Source organism: Brienomyrus brachyistius, unplaced genomic scaffold, assembly GCF_023856365.1.
Source record: "Brienomyrus brachyistius isolate T26 unplaced genomic scaffold, BBRACH_0.4 scaffold79, whole genome shotgun sequence".
Classification (NCBI taxonomy): Eukaryota; Metazoa; Chordata; class Actinopteri; order Osteoglossiformes; family Mormyridae; genus Brienomyrus; species Brienomyrus brachyistius.
In genome coordinates this window covers 854,409-867,329 of record NW_026042354.1, presented here as the reverse complement: position 1 = coordinate 867,329, position 12,921 = coordinate 854,409, and the positions used below count along the sequence as shown (strand labels likewise).

Genomic DNA, 12,921 nt, shown 5'->3' with positions numbered 1-12,921 from the left:
CCAGGGAAAAACGTCCTCCCACACACCTCGCAAGGCTTCAGCTCTTCGCAGGGGGGTGGAGTTTCTAAATCAGCCGTCATCAATTTGCTATAATAAATATACGTGCAGTATTTTATAAACGTAACCGATCATTATTCAAAAATCTATGGCAACAGCAACAGGCTAGATTGCAGCTACAGCATATAATACTTACTTTTTTTTTAAAGTCAATTTCTCACCTACAGTCTCCTCCATCTTTCCTTCATATACACCCTGGGATGCGGCTACAGCTCGTCTCCAAAGCCGCATTACAGTCCAATATAAACCTATTTCATTCGCTGTCTTCCTGCTCAAGCCAGGACGAAGCGAAGATCATTCTTTATCTATCTATCTATCTATCTATCTATCTATCTATCTATCTATCTATCTATCTATCTAGCACAAATTCAGTCATTCAAGCTTGAATACCATCTTCAGAGATTGAACATATTTAACAAATATATCTAACATAAGTATATTTTAATGTTTCAAGGAAAAATACGGAACTATTGTAAACCTTCTCAACGTTCATGACTGTGAAATCCCGAGACAGATTTTTACCTGCACACCACTGAAACCAAAGTTAACTTTGAAAACATCCATCCATCCATTTTCCAAACCGCTTATCCTATTGGGTCGCGGGTGGTCCGGAGCCTATCCCGGAATCAATGGGCACGAGGCAGGGAACAACCCAGGATGGGGGGCCAGCCCATCGCAGGGCACACTCACACACCATTCACTCACACATGCACACCTACGGGCAATTCAGCAACTCCAATTAGCCTCAGCATGTTTGTGGACTGTGGGGGGAAACCGGAGTACCCGGAGGAAACCCCACGACGACACGGGGAGAACATGCAAACTCCGCACACATGTGACCCAGGCGGAGACTCGAACCCGGGTCCCAGAGGTGTGAGGCGACAGTGCTAACCACTGCACCACCATGCCGCCCCAACTTTGAAAACACAAAAACTAAAATAAATAAATAAAATAAAAACACTTAAAACGGCTATAGATCTCTTGTATCGTACTTCCATGCCAATGCAACGTGGACACGATGAAAACAGCGAATGGTCTTCAAAATGTTATGAATATTTATTAAGAAAAAGTAAATCACATAATTCAGTGGCGTTCCGCTTCTAAAAGCAACCTGCAGTGTATACAGCCCCATGTAAACTTGACTTAGCCTCTGATTTTTTCAATGGCTAGAGACGCCCCTGGTGTTATTGAAGTACCCTTCAGCAATTAAGGTGCTTAACTGCATGGAATCTCCCAATATAATATCCATCCTTTTTCGTGGGTGTGACTCTGAAGAAACGAAACGGGCTTTCTATTGTTATTCAGCTGTTACTGCAAAACTTTATGTACGTGTAATACGTGTATTACGATTGTTTCGTTTTTTTTTTGCCAGTTTGTGAAATAGCAATGAAACTAAATTTCTCAATTTGAGCATCTGTTTCGAGTGACCGGAGAAACAAATCGTCTTTTATTAGTTAAAACAGCCTAATGTGGCGCTAGCAGAAGGGATGCGGGTTTATGGAAAGGAAGAAAAACATTATTGCTAAAATAATAATGTATAATAAAAGTCTCCTCTGTCTATCCACCGTGGGAAAATACTTTAGAGGGAGATGACGTCATTGTGAGAGGGAAATGGCTGATGCTGGAAGCTGTTCCCTGGCATATCGTATAGCCGGAAGGAGCGCACGTTTGTTGTAGGTTTCCTCTTTCAGAAAACACGTTCAATATGATGCATTAACCAGGCTGTCATCATAGCATGAAGGTAGGTCATGCATAATATACTCCAAACCCGGCAAAAGCCTTTTGATTGGATCACAGCCTCTAGCGAGTCATGGTGGTATGAGACGGGGTCTTTGGTACAAACAAAAAAGCATGTATGGGACGACGGTTTTATTCTCTACAAAAATCTCATTACCATGTTTTAAAAATACAGCTTCCGAACCGATGAATGCATAGACGATTATAGCAGGTAAGATTCCAATTTAAAATATAAATATAAATACAGTAGGTTCCGCAGAGTGTCGTCGGGTAATGGTGACAGGGATGCACATTGTACTGTATTGTATTGTTTCCTATTGTTTCCTAGGCTACTGGTAAAGGACCCGATCATGAAACACGTTACAAACTAATCCAGTTTTGTAGATGGTAGTTGTATTATAAGCCCCATCTCCGTAGCTGTGCATCACATCGGTCCGCTATTGTTTCCGAAACCTTTTGTTGACGCTGCTACCGCATCTGGAACAAAGCGCTGTGTCCGGGCCCACAAGAACACAACGTTTACGCCATTTGGGGAACATTTCTTGAGTGGTTTTACATTACCATCTAATGCTGTTTTGTACATTTCCTCAGCCTCTTGCGCTGGGTTAAATCTAAACGCATATCATGTATTGAGCTGCAAGGGCAGACTTTTTGAAATTACGAAGAATGTCACACGCGTGTCGCCTTTACACAACACATACGGCCGAAAATTATATTTAAATTAAAAGTAAGGAATTGATCCATGCGCTGAATTAACTGATTAAGTAAATGTTGTTGTTTAAAGTAAATGTAGTTTCTGGTTCCAATTAAGTAGCATACGCACAGAAAATCCAACAAAAATGCAATACACAAAATCATGTGTCTAACCACAAAATTGCGATTCATTGTATTTCATTATAACAACATACTGCCATTACCCTTATCTTAAACAGGGGCTCTAGGATACATTAATTTGTATCGCAAATCATTTTATGGAATCGTACGAAAGTGGATTTAACCAATGCTCCGTTTAATGTGGGTTGTGTACAAGTTCATATTTCGGTGTATTCATATGAATGATTTAGCAGATAAGCCCGGTCACCCCAGTGATTAATTTTGTCCATTATGTATTACATTTAAATGGCACGAATGTAACAAGGTGAATTTCATTGAACCTCCGAACGTGTCCATCAACGTCTTGGGCTTTTCCGGCCCCTGCTCTGGGAAGCCGTGATTGCTGTGACACTCACAGTGCATATTTCACTTGTTGAATTATTTAATAAGTGACAGTCAACTGTCGGTTTATTTTGAGCAAACAAAACCGCCCATCTGTTCTTGTGTTCCGGGCAGGCTGCCTAATGTGGCGGTGGGAATGCTCACAGTGTAGCTCTGGCCATACTTATTGTATCAGCTGTGAGCAGTTCCATGAAGGAGCCCAGTTTCTCTCCCGCTCATCTCGGTATAAGGAGCCCACTTGTGCACTAGAGGGCAGAACCTCTCAAGTCTGATGCACATCACAGTAAGCATGTCCAGGTTTTGGTTGACTTCCGGGGCTCCAAAGCCATCAAAGGACATACTGCTAAGCCCATTTCTTAAACCTAAGATGTCAACATTTTCTGTAGCTTGCTGCATCCAGGATACAGCTCTGTCTTGCTCGGCCTGTGTACCCACAAAGCTCTTACTGCACTTCCAGTGCTGAGCCTGTTTGACTTCAGTCCCTGTCCTGCTCTTGCATTAATATTTTGACTCAGCCACTCATTGGTCACTCCCAGGTAAGCCGTAGAGGATATAGGGTGGCCCAAATTTCAAAAAAGGGTTCTTTCCGTAGTGTTTTTCATTTAGAGACCTGTGGGGCACTTCAGGAGAGTTGTTTATCACACTCTAGTTTTTCTTACAAAATTCAAGTCTATGTTTAGCATATAGAAGCCTACTGATGGCGAGTAGTTTATGTCAAGTTTCTGTTGTACCATTCTCTCAGAGTCCTCAACCAAGATATATGAAGGTTACAAACCTGATATAGATTTGTAAGCAGTGTATCTTACTCTGAAAGAACTATTACTATTAGTTCAATATTTTAAAAATTATATATTTTATAATCGATGAATCACAAATTAATCTTGCACTCAACTAATTGTTTGTGTCATATTTCTGCCCATCTCCCTGTCATGGCCCTGACAAGCCACACCTCTCCCACTCACCTCGCCTCTCCTTCCTGGAAATCACTCCCAACTGCCTCTCGTTAGCTCCCTCCTTAGTCCCATATATACATGTTTCCCAGTCCTGTGTTCCCCAGTCCAGTCATTAATGTCAAGTCTTCCTGTTTTCTGTGCCTTTCCCTGTTTCCAGTCCGCCAATTTTGGAATCCCTCGTGGTCCTCTTTGTTTCCAGACTATATTCATTTAGTTCAATAAACCCCCTTTGTTTCGTAGCATCACCTGCCCTCATGTTCTTCACAACCATGTAATGTATAACTATTAGAAGAGGGATGGATTAATGATTATGTATGCTTTAACTTTACTGACAGCTGATTGTCATTTTACTGTGCGGTGCTATTCATTTCAAGAGTCAAAAATAAAATGTATAATACCCTGACCTTTCATTCATTCAGAAACTAAGAATTCATTAATTTAAACAAATTCCTTCAACGATTAAGAGCTCAGTAGGAAAAAAAAACACTAAGATATACAAAATATGTCTATTGGAAGCAGGAGAGAGTGATTGGTTTAAAGTGGAGTGCACTAACTTTATACTGTATGACCTAAAGCAAGTCAAACAAAACTCTACTATTCAGCAGAATGAAAAACAGTCCATGCTTCCGGAGTGTTACTGAAGACAAGTGCTTAAAAATAAGAAACTACAGCCATTCAGCTACATCTCAAGTCCAGGAACATTTCAGTTTCTGTGGGACAATGATGCTAATTGGCGCAATCAAATCCATCCACCTCTATTGCTGTGCTCCTAATGCAGCAATGGGAACAGGGCAACTATCTGTTGGCCTTCCAAGACTGTAACTGAATAACCCTGCGATAAACAGTCTTCTGGTGCCGTTGACACAAAACTAACATTTCATGCTGTCTACCTGAACCTGTCCTGCAGACCCTGCTATGGTGAAATGTGGCAGCGATGACTGATGTTGAATCAACATATGCAGACTTCATAGCCTCAGGAAGAACTGGGCGACGGAACGCACTACACAACATCCTGGGGAACTCCAGCGATCTGGACTCCAGAGAATTGTCCCTGAAGTTAACAGAGCTTGAGATCAATAAAACAAGTGAGTCCTTCCTCATTTCTGTCGCATTGGGGAGAGGGGGGGTCACACTGAATAAAGGCAGTTCATGCAAACCTTCCCTTCATTTTCATTTGTCTCATTTTAGCATAAATTACCTAAATTTAAATCAAAAGTCATATTTTAAGATATGATAAATCAGCTTTCTAGCCAGAAATTATCATGTCATGTGATTTTGGTAGGTTGACTGGAGTTACCAAATTGCCCCAAGGTGTGCATGTGTGAGTGAATGTGATGTGAGTGAATGTGATGTGAGTGAATGTGGAGTGAGTGAATGTGGTGTGAGTGAATGTGGAGTGAGTGAATGTGATGTGAGTGAATGTGGAGTGAGTGAATGTGGCGTGAGTGAATGTGGAGTGAGTGAATGTGGAGTGAGTGAATGTGGCGTGAGTGAATGTGGCGTGAGTGAATGTGGCGTGAGTGAATGTGGAGTGAGTGAATGTGGCGTGAGTGAATGTGGAGTGAGTGAATGTGGCATGAGTATGCCCTATGAAATACAAAGCTGTGTCAAGCACAGCTGTAAAATGAGTAAAGTCATTTAATTATAACAGTGTTCTGATCATATAGATAGTAAAAAGGACACATCTGACTGAAAGCTTTTGCAGCAGATGCCAAATCAGCAACTACATCACCACCAAAGGACAATCTATCCTGTAACTCCTGTAAGCAGCAGTTCTATGAATGATGAATGCATTTCTGATTGTGATCACTGTCCAATTAGGATTGCAACCATTGTCTTTGCCGGTCATACATTTAGTGCATTTGATTAATCTTTTTACCTCATATTTGGCATGAGCTTCTTTCCACCTGTTCCGACACCCCATAGTTAGTGAAGGAAAAAATGCTGCTACATGAACCATTTGCTATATTTTCTGACCCCACTAGGTGGTGCTCTATGTTCAAAAAAGAGCACAAATCATGCCCCAAGGCACGCCAAGACCATCTGCCGGGGTAAAAAAATACAGCAGGTGGTTCATGAGGTGTCATTTCGTCCATCACTACCTTTAGTGGATGTATGATTACTAAAGATGGACGGACAGATGTTTCCAGCTGTGTTTTTGCCCTCAGGTGAGGGAGATGAAGCTGGAGAGTCCCAACACTCTTCTAGAGACCAGGCTGTGGACTCAGAGGAGAGCAAGCCAGATAGCATCTAGCCGCTGTTTTTGAGCCATGGAGTCTGGTTATCCCCACCACTAGGAGGAGTGTGACACACTCCTGGGGGGGGGGGGGATTGAGGACAGGTCGAGCCATGAACTGCTGGCACGGGGGTCGCCCCACTGCACCCTGGCACAGGAAGGCTTGCCAGCTAACTACACAGATGGGGGTGCCTGCAGCAGCTGACCACATCTGTGCCTTTAACAACGGCTGAGGGTTTCCTGCCGAGGTTTGCTGGCTGCGTAGTTCCGTGTTTTTGTATAATCGCAATAGTTAATAAGAACTCAGTGCAAGTAGAAGGTTAGTTCATATTGCTGCTGCCAAGGTGTGGCTTCTTCTTAGGTTCACGGATGATCATGGTTACGAATTATCGACGCAGGAGTTCCTTTGAGCTGTAGCATAACAATGAAACATTAAAAAGGGATTTCAGAAAAAGTGGAATATAGCTGTCAGAAGCAATCAGCCAGGTAATGACCCTTCCTTCTTTGCCTGTTCAGTCTGAACTACAGACAAAGAAGAAGCTACATTCATGAATTTCTCCCAATGTTTTTCCGTCAGACGCTCGGAGGCACCATATGGGTCAACAAATTGACTGTGAGGACCTGTTTTCTGCCAGCTGTCCTGACGGCTATAAAGAGAAACACATGGATTTACAATCTGTGAACTTTACTGTTATATAAACTGCCAGTGTTTCTTTGCCTAAAATCTTTGTACAATGGATAGACACCGTTTAGTGTAATTTTATAACCTTTTGCGTGGCTGTATTCTGTAATTTGTAACAATTTTGCTAAGAAAGCTTTTAAAAATAATTTTGCTCTTATTTTACTTTTTAACTGATAACATCTGAGTTGTAGAACTTATTTATTACTATGTGCAAATTCTACCGATTGGGTGCCCATCTGACAAACATCCCCTTCTTTAATGCATTCAAAATAATATTTGAATATTTTGTAGCTAACATGATATAAATTGCTTCATAGGAACGTGATTGCCTGTAGAATTTAATAAACCTTGACTAAATATAAGTAACATAAACTTATGCAATATTCTTTTATAATATGTGTGCTAGAGTGAAATTTCATTAAGATCCGAATCACTGAAAATAAACCTGCCTCTTTTTGTAAGATAGTTGTGCATTATTTAATGCAGATACAGGATTTTCAGTTTAATTCCTGGGTGAGACTGTTCCTTTGTTCTGAGTGTCTTTTTGGTAGCCGTCTGCTGTATTGTACAGTGGTTTCAGATTAATGGCTTTCTACGTGTATTTTGATTATGTACTTTTTGAATTTTCTAATCTACATGAAGCTGCTTGTTTAATTTATTGAATAAAGTCCCCATTAATCTCGAGCTGTGTGATGGATATTCGGCTTCATCCCTCCTCACTTGCTGTGTCTCTCTTCTGCCTCCTTTGTTCTCAAAGGCCCAGGAATAACAGCAGGGCGAGCCCAGCATTTCCTAGACGATAACCCGCATGTTACACGCTTCATACATGTTACGCGCTTCATGCATGTTACACATGTTAAGGATGCCGGGAAGTGCCGGTTAGTGATGTGGAACTCTCAAATATACATTTGCAGTAACACAGCCCAATGGAGATTGATTTGATTTAATCAACCCTGATTATGCACGTGTGTGCATACACACACACACACACACACACACACACGTTTATATTCCTACCTTTGTGTGGACTCATTTCTATGGGCAAAACTCTAATCCCAACATGACGACCTTAACCCCTACCCAGCCCTAACCTCACCCATAAGTAACCAAACAGAAGCCTGCATTTTTACGTTTTTGATTGAAGTCACAGATTATTATAAAATTGAGTCGAAAAAACAGCCTTCATCCTATTGTGGGGACATCTGGTCTCCACAATGTAATATATAGATATCTCTCCCCCCCCCACACACACACAGATCCAGATGGATCTTCAATCTTAATGATCTTCCAAAAAAAGAACATCCATTATTTCCTCTTTCACTGTTAATTATTGCCTGGGTTTGTTGGATCAATTAGTGAATATTGTAAATGTTCATAAATACAAATACACTGTCAGCCTGGCTACTGGAGGCAGCCATGAGTTTTGTTTGACCTCACGCTACATAATGACCCATGAAAAATACCAAATCCTGTCTGAAAAATACTTAATCCCCAGTTCCTTTGTATAGCTCTGAAAACATCTTACCTCATACTAGACTAATGCCAGGCCAAGATTCTGGTAGTGATTTTTAACATTTCAAACATAACATTACACGTACCTTTATAGAGGCAGAAATCGGATAACATGCCTACTCTCTCAGAATCTACATTCGAAACAGGCAGCTTTCATGAGGCACAGAGGGTGTCCTTTTCATTGCGCAACTCATACCTTTAACGATTTTCTCCTCATTTAACCCTAAATTCACAAAATAGAAAATCAAACTTTTTTTTTTTATAAAATGAAATCACATATATGGATATAATTTGTGTCAATTTGAACTGCTATTAGACATTTTTCCCAGGCCAGAAGAAACGTAATGGTATTATACATATGAAAAAGGATGTAGAAAATGATTCCCGCGGGCTACACCCTCAGCTGGACTCATTTTGCTTGGTGACATGACTGTGAAATGATTTAAAGAAAATAATAAAATAAAATAAAAAAAACACAAGACCTTTATATACAACACAAACCCTGTAACACATTCAAATGATAAGCACTGGGACAGCAATGTACAGGCAATTACATTATATGCAAGAGAACATGACAAATATCCATCTATCAATCTGTTCATCTATCCATCCATAAATCCATCAAGCCCCTTTTTGCCTGCCTTCATCTGTATATCTTTCTGTCTATCGCGAAATAATCCACATGTCCTTTATTAGAAACTGTGAGTGTAGGATATATTTCAAATTGATCTTCATAACCAGCATTATGGCCAATGCACATGACTGTATTTGTATCTGATATTTGGCAGACATTCTTACCTGTATGGCACCGGTACACACTGCTACCTGTATGGCACCGGTACACACTGTTACCTGTATGGCACCGGTACACACTGCTACCTGTATGGCACCGGTACACACTGTTACCTGTATGGCACCGGTACACACTGTTACCTGTATGGCACCGGTACACACTGCTACCTGTATGGCACCGGTACACACTGCTACCTGTATGGCACCGGTACACACTGTTACCTGTATGGTACTGGTAGACATTGTCAATCCCAGTAATCCCAGCCACACACATCACATTCATTGTTTCCAGAAGATTCTAATATCATTTTGCTTTGTAACATTTGTAAGTGAGACCTACATGCTGTATTTGCACACTGCTAAGGATAGAAACAGTAATGCTGGCGGTTGCTGCTTAAGCCACATTCAACTGGCTTACAAATGACAAATTCATAACAGCAAACTGCCAAAGGGTCATATGATACAAAAAGGATGGTATATAATATCACCATGACAAACGGTTACATTTGTACTTATTTAAATTCACAATACACTGCGTCAGAGAAATCTGCATGGAAAGCAGTCAGGGGTGTGCAGTCCGCCCAGGGCCACAGATGGGAATACACCCTGGTCGGGACGCTAGTCCGTCACGGACCCACACACTCACACACTTGGGGCAGTTCAGAGACCCATTTCACAGCAGCGTATGTCTGCTACCAGAGGCCTAGCAACAGGACAGGCAAGGCAGGAGATTATATGGGGCCCTGAGCTTGGAGGGAGCCCCGAGGGTGGTAATTACATAGTACACTGCAACAACAATTCTGCTTTATTTGTGTATTTTGGTTTTTTTTTTGTGTGACAATAAAGCACTTGTGTTTATTAAATTCTTTGTGATAATAATAATTTGGGTTGGGTGGATTGGAGGGCCCCATGCTTAGGCTCCCCAGGATTCTTAAAATTGCCTTTATCTGCAATACTGTTCTAAATAAGCTATGGTGTATTTCCATGTATGACCACTAGGAGCTGCTGTTGTATAATGGAAGCGTTCAGCAAAACATATTTTAATACACAATCACAAAATCATTTAAATGAATTATGTAAAAATGCAGACATTTCACAACTGATGACTGGAGATAAGCACTAAGAAACACACATATTATGAGTGTATGTGTGTTATACACACACACACACACACAAATACACACACACAGCAACATAGGTTTGTAATTATATCTTTGTGGGGACTCACCCTTCATTTCTATGGGGGAAACTCTAATCTCAACCTGACAAGCTTAACCCCTACACAGCCCTAACCTTAACCACAAGTAATCAAACTTTTGGCATTTTTAGATTTTTGATCATTCACAAGTATTTGTGGAGACCTGAAAAATGGACGTCAAATTGACACGTTATCACATTGGTCCCCACAATGTAATATATACATAATCCACACATACACACACACATTTATATTTCCCATACCATTTACCCAGTACAGAATCACAAATATATTTTCTCAGGGGAAAAAAAACACAATTTAACATTATTAGAACGTGCCGATTTACAGTAATACATCAAAAAACATCAGTGTATGGATGGTTAAAATGTCACTGCTTACTGTAGTTAACTTTAGCACATAGGCTATGATACAATGGTAAAAGGGACATCATCCAACCAGTAAGTAAGAAACGTATATAAAGGCAAGTATTAAAATTGTTACGATTTATAGAAACATGCACAATTTAACCACATTACACATTACATTATTTCACGTGTCAAAAATCCTGAACAAATTACTTAGCAACACATCCGGTGTGGCCCTTTGCGTATCTGATGTCATAACCTGTACAGTATTGAGGAAACAAATCTGTATTTTTGAAATACAAAAATACTGAACACAATTGTATTTAGATACAGTTTACATAGTCATTTTTGTGAAGTTGATCAAATACAAATACTGTTTGGTATTTAAAATACATATTTTGAATTTATGTATCGGAAATACTGTCCCTCCTTGGTTTAGAGCTAGGCTTAGGTTCAGGGTTAGAGCTAGGCTTAGGGTTGGTATTAGGGCTAGATTAAGGCTTGCCAGCCCTGGCTCTAACACTAATGGCAACCCTAACCCCAACCTTTAAAACCAATTAATAATTATGCGCGATGCTGTAGGTACAGCATAGCCTCGTACCCTATGCAGCAGTCAATGCCTGTCACGCACCTCCCCAGAAATATAACTACACGTCGAGGTGACGCAGACCACAACAACCATGATTGGTCCTCTTGAGAACATCACTCTTCCTCCTGCACAAATGTTTTGTTGTTGTCCGTCTCCAGCTTGGGGGATTTTTAGTTGTGTTTAGCTAACTGCTAGCCTGCTGTTTTTGTCACGGTTGCGATTGTTCATGCTGTTAAAAAAAAAAAAAACATGGTTGCAGCAGTTCACGCCTGGAGAATTTCAGATGTGATTTTCTTTTTGCGATAAATATGGCAATATTAATAAAGCAACAAAAAAAGAGGTTTAAAATCTCAATTGCAAATACAAAAATAATTATGATTGGCTGATAAATTTGTTGCTGTTGATGCAAAAGCAGCGGTGGTAAAAATGGATTTTTAAATGCATAATCTCGAAAAGGAACAATCATCAAAATTGCAAAGCTTGCTAAGTTTCGTTTCCCATCTTTTGGCGGCGTAACATAGACATTCCAGCTTACAAGAATAAATGCTGGCATTCGCGTAAGCCGCTTGCGTAAATTCTGGGTAAACTCAACACAGAAGTATAAAACGGCCTTTACTTCAGGCTACCATAACCCCAGTGTTCAATTGTGCCAGAAGTCTCGGTTGGTTCCCAGGTGGGCAGTGGGAGCATGGCTGGCCAAGGTAAAAGCCCCCTCCATTCAAACAGAGTCGGAGACAGAAAAGTCTCTGACACACACGACAGTCACCGGCCTGAATTTTTCCTTGATTGATCATTTCAAATTCATTCCCCGCAGCATTCATACGAAACGCTGCTACCACGGCATTTCATGTTTGCATCTCTCCTGACAGAGCTAGCCTGTCATTCAGCCCCTGCTTTTCACTCACGCCCAATCAGAGGCAACCATTTCTGGCGGTTCGCGTTCAAGGAGCGATCGCGGTCTGACCGGAGCTACGCAGCGTTAATTTCAGCTGCGTGCATCCCCCGCCTCTCTGCACCTCCCCCACCAAAAGGCGAACGCAGATCGTGGTTTGGATGCATACGGCGGGTAAAAGGCTCTGTACCCCTCCCTGCTATTTCCACCCACACTTACTGGCTCGGGTTACATGTGCAGAGGTCACACGTGGTGTTTGGGGCTGAGCCCCCCAGCCAGAGCTGTGGCTCACAGCGCCTCAGAGGGGGGGCTCACTTGGCACACCACGATGAAGCGGGTCAGTAACGACACTCCTGCTGCTGTTGCCCTTTTTGTGTGTGTTGCGCAAGAACATGCGTGTGTGTCTGTGCATGCATCTGACCTCGTGCGCATGTATGCGCAAATATCCGAAGAACCACGGTTCTCAGTGTCGCCGTCTCCAAAAACATCACACGGTTCATTACCAGTAAAATACTCCCCCACTGCAGCCTTTCCCAACATGACGTTGAACATTTTCAGCCTTTACAGCATATTTGTTCAGTGTTTAGTTTGTTTGCTAGGCAGCAGTCCGGTCTTATAAAGCACGGCGACTCTGTGGAACCACTCCATCCTGTCTAAGATAAATGTGAAGAAGCGAAAATTCAAAAACTAATA

The 12,921-nt window shown here is 41.4% G+C and overlaps 1 protein-coding gene across 3 annotated transcripts; it reads left to right on the top strand.

Annotated features, from left to right (window-relative positions):
• The first annotated feature begins 1,635 nt into the window (after positions 1 to 1,635).
• On the top strand, positions 1,636 to 7,562 carry LOC125726931 (cAMP-dependent protein kinase inhibitor alpha-like). Of its 3 annotated transcripts, XR_007388471.1 has the most exons (4): positions 1,636 to 1,798; positions 4,870 to 5,047; positions 6,131 to 6,684; positions 6,776 to 7,562. XR_007388471.1 is itself a non-coding variant. In XM_049003405.1 (3 exons), exons 2-3 carry the CDS (start codon positions 4,897 to 4,899, stop codon positions 6,214 to 6,216), a joined length of 237 nt encoding a protein of 78 aa, XP_048859362.1. In that variant the 5' UTR covers positions 1,636 to 1,798; positions 4,870 to 4,896; the 3' UTR covers positions 6,217 to 7,562. The 3 variants fall into 3 exon arrangements, 2 of the variants coding, with proteins under 2 accessions (XP_048859362.1, XP_048859363.1); XM_049003405.1 differs by having other exon boundaries at positions 6,131 to 7,562; XM_049003406.1 differs by lacking the exon at positions 1,636 to 1,798 and adding an exon at positions 1,846 to 2,005 and having other exon boundaries at positions 6,131 to 7,562.
• Positions 7,563 to 12,921: the final 5,359 nt, after the last annotated feature.